We start from the raw sequence: 15335 nt of genomic DNA on the forward strand, positions 1-15335 counted from the left end.
GTGAAATGAAAATGATCGGGTGAGTCAGTGGTCCGTTTTTAATCCAAATAAACGTTAAAAAACAACAAAGTTTAACGATGGTAAAAGTGGTTTTTTTTTCTTTTTCATTTTTTGTTTGTTAGAAAAATATCTTACAAATAAAAGTTAGTTCTATAAGAATAATATTTTTAAAGAACCTATTTTTTTTAAAAAAAAAAAAACAGAAACAAAAAAGTTACTCTACCTGGTAAGCACTTAAAAAACAAATTTGTATAAAATAAATAAATAAATAAACATTTATGATGTACTATTAATGATTAAAAATGCTCCTGTTTATTTTATAAACGCTTGAACAGACTTTTTTTTTTTGTTTTCTTGGGCTCTTGTTGGGCTTTAAAATATTGTATATTTTAATCTCGAATATTAAGAGCTAATAAAAGATACTTACAAATTAAAAAAAAATACTAAGATGATTAATTTCATCCAAATCAAAAAAACATAATCAACTAGCGTTAAAAATAAAACAAATATGAAATATCCAAGTTTATAAAACATAACGATTCAAAATCGGGTTTTTCAGTTCGATTTCGCTTTTTCAGTTTTAATCAAAACACAAAACCGAACCAAAACTAATATTTCGATTTTTACTAAAAATCAAAACCGAACTGTCAGTTTCTAATTCGATTTGATCTTTCAAGTTTTTTCAGTTTTGTACACACCCGCAATTCAAAGTGTTAAGAAATGGTTTCTCCGACATTCCAAACTACACAATGAAAGTGTTACACTGTAGTTACTAATAATAAAATCCAAATGTTGATTTTATAGTTTCAAACGAGTTAAATTATACAGGTTAAACATGTCGAAAGTTAATAGCAACTTAATAGCTTTTTAAATAAACTGAACTCATTATTAATCATTTCATAAATCAAATCATATGACATATACAATACATACACAATGTTGCAAGATTCAAAACTACAATCACTTTATGCAACCCAACCAACGATCAACGACAAAAGTAACACCACCACCACCGAGTGACCGAACATCTGCGACCGCCACCCTGCGGCCGCCACGGGACTCCGTGCCTTCACATGTTTCCCGAGATCAATCATAATCTCATATCTACAATTCGCTTTTCCAGTTGTCGGTTCTATTTTTGTAATAACCGATAAATTATTAAAATTACACGTTCCTTGTTGTTGGTTAAATCTTTGAAAATACTTATTAAACGCGTACGATGCATTACTTCGAACGTCTAAACCACCACAAGACGACCCGTACCCTAGATTTGTACAATCCGCATTTGTACACGCGTAGGTGATACTATCTACCAATTTAGGGTCTGCTTCACTTGCGTCTGGTGCCATCACACACCACTGTCTTGGTAAGTACCGGACCCCTTTAGCTGGGACCATGGTCCGGTTACTTCCCAAGTCTAGTCTATACTTAACTGTCCCATCGTAATTAAAAATTCCCCAATGTCGTTCAAAATTCCCCGGATCAATACTTTTCTCATCCTCGTCTATAAGTCCGAACATGTAAACATCCGGCGGTGTTTTTCGTTTAGGAGTACCTAATAATGTGTATTAAAGTAATAAGTATTTGAATGTTTTATCATAAATCTTAGCTAAAGATAGCATACGGGAAAATCCACTAGTATATGCTCTATGTGATTGAAACTGAAAAAAAAAAAAACGACGGTTTAATTTTTGTTTTTGTAAAATGTAAATTTTTGGTTCGGTTTTGTTTTGCGTGTAATTAAAAATCAAAAACACCGAACCAACCGAATTTTTGGATTTTAACTATTATTTTAAAGTTGGAGTAATTATAAGAATTTAGTAAATAGTATAATCCAAATATTTTGGTCGAAATGAATGATTATCAAATACTCATTAGTTTACAAAAAGATTTAGTATGTTCATTATTTCGAAGGCAATATTTTTCGACGCAAAACTGTTAAGCTAAAAAATTCAAAATCGAACAGTTAAAATAAAACTCAAGAATCCGATATTCGGTTTCTTGGCCAGTTTAAGATCGAAACCGACCAACACCAACTCATACGGTAGTTATTTAAAGCGAACTAAATTTATAGATTTTTATTGTTATTTTGAATATTAGCTAATCTATTAGAATTCAGAAAACAATATACCCAAAATATTTTTTTCTCAAATATTAAATCATTAATTATCAAAATAATTTAAACCCAAATTCTTTATTTTACGCCAAAAGTATTTAATCAACAACTTCAAGTTCAAATAATAAAACAAAAATCAAAACCGAACCAAACCAAATAAACCAAAACCAAACATTTTAAAGAAAAATTAAAAACTAAATTTTCGGTTTCTGGTCCGGTTAATAATCAAAACAGACTATACCTTGTCCTTGAATTATCCTGCTTATTAACCCTTGATTAAACTTCCTAGCATACTGAATATTAGCATTCACATCTCCATCCGTTGGCCACCCAATCTCCCCAACAATAACCGGCATCGACCCGAACCCATTCTTCTCTAACGCCCACACAAGCGTATCATAATTCGCATCAAACACATTCGTATAAGAAACCGACCCGTCCACCACAGGCTTACCTGTTCCTTCAAAAAACGCAAAGTCCACGGGAAAATGTGGGTCCGCGTAGAGACTAAGGAACGGGTAAATGTTAATGGTGAGTGGGGCCCCGTTGTCACTTAGGAACTTGACAATGTTGATCATGAGGCCGTGGATGTCGGGGCGGAAGTCGCCCTTGGATGGGACGCCAGAGTCGTCGCTCTGGTAGACGTCAGCGTTTAAGGGGACAGTTACTTTCACTTGTCGGCCGAGACCGGCTTTTATTAAAGCGGCTTGGATGTTTTGGACCGCGGGGAGGGTGGAGTTTGTGAACATGTTTTTGTAGGTTGTTAGGAATGGTTCGTTTCCAACGGCTACGTACCTAAAAAAATAATATTAAATTTATTTAGTGTTATATTGTTGTGTAGACGACTGTAAACGACTTGAGCCCGAGCCAACGCATCTTGGCTTCTTGGTTGGTAGTTGACTTGCATGTATATATGACATGTTTAAAATAAAAGTCAAATTTTAATGTATAAAATATCATTTTATACATTAAAATAATAAATTCTATAATTTCGCGTCACGTGTATGTTAAAAATATCATTTTTTTTGTATGTTCATATTAATATGTGTAAAGTTATAAAATCTTAGAAGTTTTAATTTTTTTTTAAAATAAACGAGTTATTTAAGCTTTTTATGATCATTCAGCTTGAAAGAGATGTGCCAAGCTGACTCGTTTAACTTCGAGCTCAAGCCCAACTTAGTCAGGCTGGTTTACAACTCAATTACTATTTTTTTTATCTGCATATCAAAATGTGTAAAGATGTAAAGATTTAATTTTACAAAATAAATAAAATAAACTAGCTAGTTAAGATAAATGAGCCCAAGACCAACCTGGCCCAGTTGGTTTACAACCCACTTATATATTATAAAAAAAAAACTTATATTTTGTGAAAAAGAAAATTAAAATATGTAATTAAAAAACAAGTAATTTGTAAGCTAACCTTATATCGACTCCACGAGAAACATAAGCCGAAACATTTTTCTTCACCCAATTCTCAGCAATAGCGACACCACTAGCCAACGGAGCTAAGAAATCATTAGGAATCCCAAGCATAACTTGAATCCCCGAGTTTCTAAGCGCATCCAACACCCAAGGCTCTGCTTCAAACAACTTAACCTTATTAAACCCGTTATCCTTCATCAACTTCACCACAATATTGGGTGGTAAAGGGTGCGATGCACGCGTACCCCAGTTTACACTGAGTCCTTGAACCGACGAAATTTTTATAATTACCGTGAAAATAATCATTAAAGCCCACAAAAATGATGAGTTTTGAGATTCCATTTTTGTGGGAATGTTATGGTGTGAATGGTTTAGGTGACAAACATTGTGATTATAAATTTATATAAGGGTTGAGATGAACTTTGTATAAAGGCAAGGAATTGCATAAAAGGTGAATAAGGGATTGGGTGCCATGTGGGGTACCTAAATGAATCAATCTTTGGGTTAACTTGTTCTAGAGATTATTTGTTCAAGATAATTTGGAATATAGTTAGGTTGTAACTAGTTTTCTAACAAGTAAATACTTAAAATTTATATTTCTAATTGTGTTTTATAGTATTTTATCAAAACACCATGTTGATCATTAGATTGGACATTGCACAAAGGTTGTTTAGTTTGTTGTTATATTCTTGTCAAAACCTTTTAAGTCAAGGTTTGGCTTAAAATGTATTTTAAAAAGTTTATACATAATAAATTAAAATGTAAAACTTTTAGAATGTGTTAACATAACATGAGTTGAGATGAATTAACAAGCCTGCCAACTTTTTTCTTCTTTATTTTTCTTAAAAAAATATATTCTGTATTCAAATTTATTACAAGAATTTTAACACTATTAACAAAAAAATATATTATTTGTTTATTACCATTATTATTATAATTGTAATTTGATACTAAATGTATCTTTGGACAACCAAATAAGTAAAATCTTACAAAATTATATGTATACCTTCTAAATTTTTGGTGATGTACAAGTGTATTTTTCTAAAGATTTTGTGATGATGTACAAATAATTTTGTTGAACTTGCACAACCAAAATTGATTTGTATTTGGTTAACTCACACATATTGTCAATCTCTATTTGGGAAACTTGATCATAATATTAAAAGGTACAATAAATAGTATAGATTAAAAATAACTAAATTACATAAAGAAAAGTGTAGGAACAAAACTAAAAAGAAAATAAGAATAAAGACATGAACTTTTGTATGACCAAAACCAACCACAATGTTCTCTTTGACTTTGACACCAACCAAAAGTCAACAATCAGGTCCAAACAGTGTCTCTCAGTTTAACACAAAGATTCACATAACAAACCATTTAAGCCTGCAAAAACTGGACCATTATGCCAACCTGGTCTGTGCGGTTATGACCGTTCGTTTTTATTCTTCAAGAAAGTATGTCACACCTCCAAAGGTTAACCATAAGTGACTCGATCACGCTACTACTAATCGAGTTACAACCTTGAAGATTCAATCCCACAAGGGTCTTTCCCAATTTCTCTAAAGAAAACATACTCTCGTTAGAAACCCGAGAACAACCCGATAAAGATAAAACTTGCAAGTTCATATAACTGCCACGCGTCAAACAAGATACACCCGAATCAGTAATGCAAGTCTTTTACACATCAAGATCTTTTAAACGTAAACAGTTTTCGGAAATTGCTTGCAGGCTTTCGTCACCGAGCTTCTTGCATCCATCGAGATTAAGCATTTCTAGAGTTCCACCATGAATCTTGACCAAATCCACCACTACTTTATCGGTCAAACGTACGCAGTCGGTAAGGTTGACTTTCGAAAGTCCAACTTTGCAGACTTTAAGAAGCTCGAAAACACCGGTGTCGTCTATCTTGTCGAGCCCGGTTAGATCAAGATTATGCAGATGTGGACATAACTTCCCGATCGTCGCCAAATTTGTGTTTCCGAACCCAATGTAGTTCTTGATCGTTAACGATCGTAAAGATTGACTTTCGGAAAATTCAACGGGTTCGTGGTCTAAATCTTTGATTCCCATACACTTTATAAGTGAAAAAGATTTCAACTTTGACGTTTGATTCGATAAAGTTCCCAAAATCCCGTGTTGGGTGATTCTATTACACTCTTCTAACTGCAAACTTTCAAGAAACCGAGCGGCTTTCGTGAACGAAACCAACCCGTTATCCGATACAAAACAGCACTTTTTAACCACCATATGTTTCAACACTCGACACCCATTTCCAATAGCTTCGAGCCTAAGATCCGTCACACCACAACACGAAATTATCGTTAAGGACGCTAAAGATTCAAGATTTTTCGCGCTACCCATTGCCCAAAAGCCTTTTTGAGTCACGAACCGAAGACCCGTGAGGGCAAGATTGGTAATTGACTTCCCGTAACACCCGATAACCGCAAGTGATGAGTCGCTTATGTTAAAAGATTGAAGCTTTAACTTCAAAAGACACGAACATGAGGATAATATAGCAGTGATTGCTTGATCATTAACAAGCGGGCAGTCTTTGATCGATAAAGACTCCAAATTCGGGCAGCTTCGGGCAACCACCTGAAGACCCTCGTTTCCTATGTTTTTGCACGATTCGATCGTTAAAGTAGACAAATTCGGGCAGTTTTTCGCGATCGAAGCCAAACCCGCGTTGGATATTAACGGGCATTGTGAAAGATCAAGACTTTCTAACAAGTGGCATTCTTTCGAGATGTTTATTAATGACTCGTCTCCGATCGTAGGAAGATTCCATAAAGAAAGAATCTTTATACTCGGACAGCTACGAGCGATCGCCAAGAATCCGATACTAGTAACCTTATTACCCCCCCTTACCAAAAGCTTGCCCAATCCACCTCGGGCAGACGTACCAACAGCAATGGCAGCTAGTCTAGTGTCGGTCGCTTTCTTCCCGTCTAAAGACCTCGTGAGACACCCGTCGTTTTGTTCATCGTCATTCGATAACTTGTTGACTTTGACTTTGGTTGACTCGAGTTCTGAGGTTCGGATATTACTTATAACCATAAGCCAATGTTTTGAGACACAAGCGGATATACTTCGTGTTTGGCTACCCGATAAACGAATAAAGATCTCATAAAGGCATTCATCCGGGAGGATATCGAATGACGGATTATTGTTGTTATTGGAAAAGAGACTAAATGAGTCGCTTATTCGGGCCCGTTTGTAAGGCCGGGCGTAAAGATCATGAACCGATAATAAACGAGTCGAATCCATGGTGCATAATGATCTTCCCTTATGATGTTCATCATCACCTACAAATATAAAAAAAATCAATAATCATTTCAAATAATGATAATAAATCTGAATCATCATAACTATTCATAAGTATGTTTACTAGTATTAACTTCCTAATCAAATATAGCATTTTTGAATTAAAATTAGCTATGGTTAAAGAAACTAAGTATTATCCAAACATTCTCATAATACTCATTGTACCATTTTCTTGATTTGATAACCACAAAAACTTATAAGATGTTTTTTATGAATATGATCATAAGATAAACCCTAAAGTTAACAACTTTAATTTCTTTCTGTAAAACCCCAATTTCCCAGATAAACATATGCATAAATCATACAAAAATGCATGAAAAAACAGAGCATAAACAAATTCAAGAACAACCCAGAAACCAAAACTATCTCAATTGAAAAACCCTTCAAGATCCAACACAAAAGTTTCAATTTTTAACCTCTAGAAATTAGCCAAAAAATAATTAAAAAAAACATACAATAATCAAGAAAAGTATGAATTATGATTAACTTACCACTGTACTTAACCAATGTAGGCATCTTTTGTGTTTCTTGAAATGAACCCAACAAAAAGATCAAATCTTTAATCCAAATTCAGCAGTTTTTGATTCAATACTTTCAAGATTTGTTTGCAAATAAGCTAAAGATTTGTTTTTTAGGCTGAAAGACGCATGTTTCTGTTGAGAGAATGATTTCAGGATTATATATATACATGTGTCCGTGTGTGAATATATATATATTACGGAGTAATACTTTAACTCAAATTGGATTTTAATATTCTGTCATGTCTTTCACACTAATTATTTTTATTTGATCTTCGTTAAAAATTCTTAACACTGTTTATTTTCTTTTCAAATTTTAAACTAATGTATTAGAGCTTTTGATCGAAATGAGGATACGAGTTGATTGATGTAAAACTTACCTCTAAACGGCGCTCTAAACGGTTTGATTTTTGTTAATCGGAAGTTTAGAAACCTGAATTGAATCACCGTTTCGTCGTTTGGAGCAACGTTTCAAGGTAAGTTTTATAACTATCGACTCGTATCCTCATTCCGATCAAAAGCCCTAAAAAAACAGCTTAAAATTTGGAAAAAAACTTAACCGTGTTATGATTTTTTTAAATGGAGATCCAGTTAAAACAATTAGTGTGAAAGGTAAGATTGATGGCAACTATTTTCTAATGTGAGATTATTATCAGTCAACTGTGAGTTATTAAAATCCACTTACGATAATTTAATATTTAATATATTAATATTAATGTTGTTGCAAATAGAGATATGTATACAAGTAGATAGATACGGAGTGATACATGTATATATGTACAAGTAAGGATCAGTCTTCAGATTCATTTCACCCACCTCACCAAAATCAGTAACCAAATTTGTTAGTTGCTTGTTGCATATACATTCATTGAATCTTTTTAAAAACTGTGTTATTTGAGTTACTTATGTGTTAATACCATTGGACCAACACTAGGAGCCCATCCATCTTATTTTATTTTTTAAAGTCATGATTAGAATGAATTGTTGAAACTTGTAAGTTGGAACTAGAAAAGAAAAGATTGAAAAGATAAGATTAAAAAAGTGTCGGTTGCCAATTGTGTGACAAATTGATTATATTTAATCAAGCACAATGAAAATGAAATACTTCATCCTTTTGTTAGGTTTGGTTTAGAAAACTATCGGAAAGCACACAACAAAATTATGGTTAAGTTAGTTTGGTGCATTTGGTGTGCTAGAAACAATAAGGTGTTTAATTTTTTATATTATATTTTTATTCACTTTTTAATTATAGGAAAGATACTGTATATATCTCTTCTTCATTATATAAAAAAACATCTAAATGATAGAAATGTAGTTTTGATGTAAATTTGATGTTATGTGAAAAAGTAACTTTTATGCTTTTAACTTTGGTCTCTAGCTTGTTGCTAGTGTCTTTATTATTATTATTATTATTATTATTATTTTTTGATATAACAAATATTTGGCGTTAAGAAATATAAAAATAAAAAGTGATTTTTAGTGGAGATTTAACTGTAAAGATTCAATAACACCATTTTTTTTTCTAAATTAGTTATTCTTTTAAACATATTCTAGTTTAGTTGACAAGCACTTTTATACATATAGTTGTAATATTATTTTATTTACATAGACAAATACAAGAAAATAATATCCTTCATAATAGTTGGTAAACACTCTTTTATATAAACTAAAAAATTTTACTTAGAAATCAACTCAACTGCTAAACTTAGGTACTGTGATTTCTAAACTTAGGTATTGTGATTAAGAATGGGGCCGATTTCGGCTGTGTTTACTCGTTGTAGAAAAAAAAATGTAAAAAGTTAAATGATGTACACCCTAACATATCAAACGGGTTGAAAATGATCAAAGTTCTTGACTGACTGACTCATGCAATTATGTCCAAAACTAAATGTCCATTCTTGAGGAAATCATACCAGATTCATAGAACTAAAGATCCAAAACATTCAAAATGCTACATGATACATGTACTTGGTAATTTGGTGTCATCGCACACTAAAACCGTAACATCAAAATTATTTATTCGTCCAAAAACCTCCCTCTTGATCATTATCAGTAGATAGTCATAGAATATAAAAATATAACCAAAATTTTCAGGTCACAATGTTACATATGTTTGTATTCACTATGGCATTTCATTAAGAAAGTTGTGTGCACTGTGCAGTTGGTAAAATAAGCTAAAAATATAAAAAGTTATCGACGCCTGATAGATTCAAACTCTCGCGGGGAAACCCCATGTACTTAGCAGGCACACGCCTTAACCACTCGGCCAAAGCGTCTTGGTGTTATAACAACACTGAATTTATTTATATTGAAATATCAGAGTATTTTGTTGTTTTGGTTGTCACGGTTATGATTTTAAAAGTAACACTAGCACATATCCAAGCATGCTGATTCTTAAATTTTACAAGAAACGTGCACAATCAAATTATTACTAGTAATATCTAAAATTCATTCACTTCAATAAACAACCACCACATAAACTAGTTTTATACCCGTCCGGTGGACGGGTTGTTTAATGTAATAATGGAAAACTATATTTCTTTGCACCTTAAGAAAAAGAAAGTATTGCTTGTTTTACTTGGGAGTAAATTATGACCAACTATATCGAAACGAACTACAACGCAATGATGCCATTGTTTGCATCACATCAGCCGCCAAACGGGTAGCATCTTTTAAACTTTGGTCATCTACCTGTAAAAGTAACACAAGTTATCAATATTTTTTAAAAACTTTTAAATCTGAATCATAAAACCTCATAGGTTTGTTTTATAAATAACACAAAACATAAAACACCTTTGCATCATTTACAGGAAGGGCGCTACTCGCTAGAGTGATATCCAGAGACAATAGTCCTTGACAAAGAGACAATGTGATCCCTCTTAACTTGATCCCAAACTTATAATTACCGTATCTCTGTTTGAGTTTTGAGAACCTTGTGCAACCTCAAGTTCTGCCTCAGATTTGCAAACCTCCATTGCAAATATTTGCAAATGATCTCCTACCTTCTTTCTCCTAGTTTCGACAGTAAAGTTTAGAGCCGAATTTGGTTGTTCCTACACAACAAAATCGATAGTCATACAAATTGTGTACTGTGATACTGATATCATACTCAAATCATGAATTCGTGAAATAAATGGTGCTATTCATTAATGTCGGTGAAGGGTGCACCGCTTTCTTTCGATCCTTGCAATTAACGTTAATATTCAAGCCCCTTAGGGAACCATAACTCCATATGATTGGTCAATTAACTGTTCAACACGCAAATAAGCCTACATAATAAGGTATATATCTACAAAAAATAACTGTAGGAGTGAAAGGGAATTTTATTAGTCAATATGAAAATGCACGTCCAGAAGTGCGAAAAATGGATCAGGTCAAGGTATAAAAGGGAAATTTTGTAGACACTTAATAAAATAAGGCGTTAAATATAATAATGAATTTATAATAGTTTATTACAATAAGAATTAAATTTTTTGAACAAAAGAGTTTCAGAAGGTTGAATATATTTAGAATTCACTTTGGCTACTCGATTGGTTAAACCCATTGATGCCAAATTATATATCATTTATATGCCAAAAGTAACGGGTCGATGCATTTGATACATCGACCCGTTTCCTTTTTTGCTTATATGCCAAACATACAACCTGTATGTTAGTTTACCTTAGATGTATTAAAAATGCGCATTTGATAAAAATAAAATAAAAATGATTATATGGTAGCTCTTACAACATTCGTCTATTCGTCCCACGCAACCACCTCCCTTCCCTTTTTTTTTCTTTTGTCTTCTCTCCGCTTAAACCAATCCAGTTTCTTCTCTTGACATTTTTATTGTACGTAGCAATCTTTTCTGCAATTTAGAATAATTTCATAAGAGATTACAAATATATAACACAACAAATTATTATCATGTGCAAAGTACTCTTAAAAATACAGATACCTTTGCAGCTTAAAAGGGTCTTGAAACATAACTATAAAAGAATTTCAAAAGTTCAAAGTAATTGAAGTACATAAAATTTGCCAAACTTCTTACACAGTCAAAAGAGTAATAGAAAATCAGTTTGTCAATAGCTTCAGGGTACTACATGCATTCCAATTTCCAACTTTGTATTTATCCTGCAAAATGATCAAAACTTTCTTCACAGATAGTTTTTTATCTTCAACTATTAGCAAGACACTAAAATTTTGTACCAGTTCGACACATGAGTAAACCTGATCAATACTTGAAGCGAAACAATTAAATGACAACAACTGCAATGTCATCCCACCTGTCATTACAACTGTGTTTACAACATTGCTATAGAATGTTTCATTGGTTCACTATAGCATGCAAAAATAACAATAACATTACCGTTATCTATCAGTCATCATTGCCATGAATATTTCTTTAAGTGCTTCTATATCGTAATCTTTATCCTTTGATTTTGGCACTGGTAATAATTAGTATGCTTCTTCTACCAATAATATCCTACGTTCGGCTTCCTTTAGAGACATTTTAATGTTATAGATTAGTTTTTTTTTTTGGAATACGAGATTCAGAGGGTTGTATGTGAGTGTGAAAAGATCCATATGACCCCCCTAGGGATAATTTGGTCTTTAAAATTAGGAAATGCTATAACGTAAGTTTACTGAAGTACGGGGGCCAAGCGATTGCTATAATAGTCGTGCAATATGTGAAAAAAGAAATACATCTTTCTCATCAAGGGTATTCAATACTTTTACACCATAAAATGTTACATTGCAAGTTTTTTTGAAATATGGGATTCAAGGGATCACTTTAATGGTTGTATTTCGTGTGAAAAAAAATACTTCTCATCAAGGGTATTTTGGTCTTTTTACTTTTACTTCATGCCGCAAATACTTTTACTAACAACCTAAATAAGACAATAAAAAACACGTACAAAATGTGAATTGCGAGAGCCTTCGTGTTGGACATTTGATTAAATTAGATGTACAATGAATTTGGTAATTTTTATTTTTATTTTTAAAGTAAAAATATATCATACAATGAATTTGGTAATTTTTATGACTAGTCAGCCATCCGTTAAGTATAAACTCAATTTGGCCACACTCTTTACAATTAGGATCAGTCCTCCTTTAAATACAAACTTAATTTGGACACTCTCGTTGCAGGTAGGATCATCACAATATTACATTACGGTGGCCTTTAAAATTTTCCTAATAAGATTAATAGTACATGTGTATTCTAATTTATTTGGATGATCATATAAGTCAAATAGTGCAAAATATTCATAATCATATAATTAATAGTTTTGTCCGTTCGTCTTATATATTAATCTAAAATTTTTTTATATATATCTTTAATAGGCAAATGTAAAAGATTATATATATATATATATATATATATATTTTCTAAAATGTGTCAGTATTGATTCAAATCCCTTAGATCAGCATTCAGCAGTATAGGAGTATTAAGAATAATAAAATTTACATTTTGAGTTAAAATAATCTTACGATTCTAATAAATAAAAATAAAAATGCTTAGGTGATTTAACCATATTCAATCCTAGCCTATAATTTCCTTTTAATTTTCTAATCTATCATCTCATTCATCCTAGTTATTTAAGGGTCATAGGTCAAAATATTTTAACAAATGGGTTATAAGAGAATTAAGAGGAATATTAGGCTATGAGTGTAAACTACATAACCCATTTTATTATTTGTTTATTTCATCTAGCTCTAAAAGCCATGTAATACACTATTTTTGTCAGTGTTTAAATTAACAAGATGAATTATTTGAAAAAAAAACATACAAATAAAAATATAAAATGTTAATTGTGTTTATGAAGAGAAAATATCAAATAAGAAGTTTGATTATTCTAAGAAGGCTATGAAGGAGGGTATTTTTGTCTATTACCTTAATATTGAAAACCCACTTAATTTAATTTCAAAAACCCACTTAATTAAAACCCATTTAATTAAAACCCACTTAAATTTTCACTTATCTCCTACAACCACCACCGCCCACCGCCACCCACCGCCGCCACCTTGCCGGAAAAGTCTTTGGAAATTTCGTCGGAAAATAACACACTATGAAAAAGACACGATGTAAAAAACACAATGGAATAAACACTATGAAAATAAAAACACAATGACAAAAACACAATGAAAAACACAATTAAATTACACAATGTAAAAAACACAATGCAAAAAACACTATGAAAAAATAAAACACACTTGTATAACACAATTTTGTAAAACACAATTTTGATAAAACACACTTTGTAAAAAACCCATGAATTTTTTTTTTATTTTTATATAGCAATATGGTGCTCATATAAAAGATAAAAAAAACACTCGTTATTATGGTGAAATTGTTTTGGAAAAAAAATGTCGTATAAAAAAGTTATAGGCGTTTTACAATGATGGGGGTATTTGACATGTGCATTGCATGTGGAGAGAGAAAGTCAATAAATGTGTTATCCCTATTATGCTCTTACCCTTGTTTTACACTTGATGATTTCTCTAATCTAATCTTAACCATTCAATTTTAAAATGAATGGACAAAATTATTTCATATCCTTCTTAAGGAAACTAATCTTGTTATTATAACTCAACCCGTCCTAATAATACTGACTAATAAAGATATTTTCTCAAAGTTGTAAAATTGAGATTTTAGAACTTTTTTGTACTATATAATTCATAACTTTTTTACCTTTAATTTTATGTCTATTTTTCAAATAACGGACATTATTTTTTCATTTGATAAATGCCGTATAAATACATGGGTTCAAAAACTAATTAACTTATAAAGAAGTAATAAAAAACACATAAATATATATAGTATTAGGTTATAAACCTGTGTATTACACGGGTTTGTAAAAATAAATCTCATTTGTTGTCTTATTATATGATTCTAGTTCTTCAAGTTATAATAATCATGTACAAAAAAACACATCAAAACTCTTGGAAAGTCACAAGAGCTGAAAAATGTAAACAAACTATTTCTAAGTATATTGTCGTGTTAGTTTCAACAAATCTTGCTATTAAATTAACAATTGCAAGAGTCTATATTGGTAAAAAATAAGCTGCAAAAGGATTCAAATTGACGGTTTAATGATATTAAATTGTTAACCATTCATAACCAACAAAATATAAACTTGTGTGGCTTACTTCACGCCCTTTTTTCTAATTCATGTCTTAGGTTATAAAATTAGAAGATAGAGCAAATGCGTATTTGGTAATATTAGGAAAGAATGGGTAATGCTTATAAAGTTATAAGCATTTTATCACAATTTTTTTCGGTTTCAAACATGTCATCTTACTAAACTTTTAATTTTAGATTATCTTAACGCATTTTACTCAACTCCAACAACATACAAGAACTAAATAGTTATATTGAGTTTTATATTTGCGTGTAAAAGTACAAAAAAAAGTGTAAAGAAAACATGTTCTGAACCAAAAGTAATATTTTTCTTAAAATGACCATTTTACCCTAACTTGTACCGATCAAACAGGTTCTTATGCGTTGCCTCGACTGACACGACCCGTCCATTTTGCTAGCTATAAGAGAACATAAGTAGCAAATTTGACTCATTTACTTAAAGTGTCAAATACAAATTGAACTTGCCCGAAACGTTCCAAGTCATACTAAAAGTGAACTTTTTACAAGTGGAACTTGTTGTGACTCATTACATAAAACAGACTAAAAAAATGTTGCAAATGTTTTACATACAACAAATAAGTATCTCACTACAAACCAAACCATCATTACTCGAGCATATCAAACAATTCTGAGATTCTTGTATATAAGACAGAACACAAACATATCATAATAATAAACAACCAGCTTAAAAGAAACAAATTAGTATTTCGAATACTCTACTCATGATCTTACTTCTTACAATGATTTTGTATAACATCGGTTTGTAACACCCATAATTACAACAATTTTCCTATCATTTATAATATTCAAGTATACTTTATGACCTTAACTT

The 15335-nt window shown here is 31.5% G+C and overlaps 1 protein-coding gene, 1 non-coding gene and 1 pseudogene across 3 annotated transcripts; all 3 read right to left on the reverse strand.

The window, feature by feature from the left end:
* Window positions 1-913: 913 nt before the first annotated feature.
* LOC143605553 (glucan endo-1,3-beta-glucosidase 5-like) lies at window positions 914-4107 on the reverse strand. The gene is made up of 3 exons (XM_077081629.1): window positions 3537-4107; window positions 2358-2911; window positions 914-1555 (listed from the first exon to the last, which is right to left on the reverse strand). Exons 1-3 carry the CDS (start codon window positions 3878-3880, stop codon window positions 966-968), a joined length of 1488 nt encoding a protein of 495 aa, XP_076937744.1. The 5' UTR covers window positions 3881-4107; the 3' UTR covers window positions 914-965.
* Window positions 4108-4984: 877 nt separating this feature from the next.
* On the reverse strand, window positions 4985-7509 carry LOC143605555 (EIN3-binding F-box protein 1-like; annotated as a pseudogene). Its single transcript, XR_013148563.1, has 2 exons — window positions 7354-7509; window positions 4985-6843 (listed from the first exon to the last, which is right to left on the reverse strand). The product of XR_013148563.1 is annotated as an EIN3-binding F-box protein 1-like (transcript).
* Window positions 7510-9574: 2065 nt separating this feature from the next.
* TRNAS-GCU (transfer RNA serine (anticodon GCU)) lies at window positions 9575-9656 on the reverse strand. Its single transcript has one exon. It is a non-coding gene; the product is annotated as a tRNA-Ser (tRNA).
* Between the last annotated feature and the right edge of the window lie 5679 nt (window positions 9657-15335).

This window comes from Bidens hawaiensis, unplaced genomic scaffold (genome assembly GCF_021521415.1).
Source record: "Bidens hawaiensis isolate Kalapana, Puna unplaced genomic scaffold, B.hawaiensis_p1.1 tig00070118_1, whole genome shotgun sequence".
NCBI classification, from domain to species: Eukaryota; Viridiplantae; Streptophyta; class Magnoliopsida; order Asterales; family Asteraceae; genus Bidens; species Bidens hawaiensis.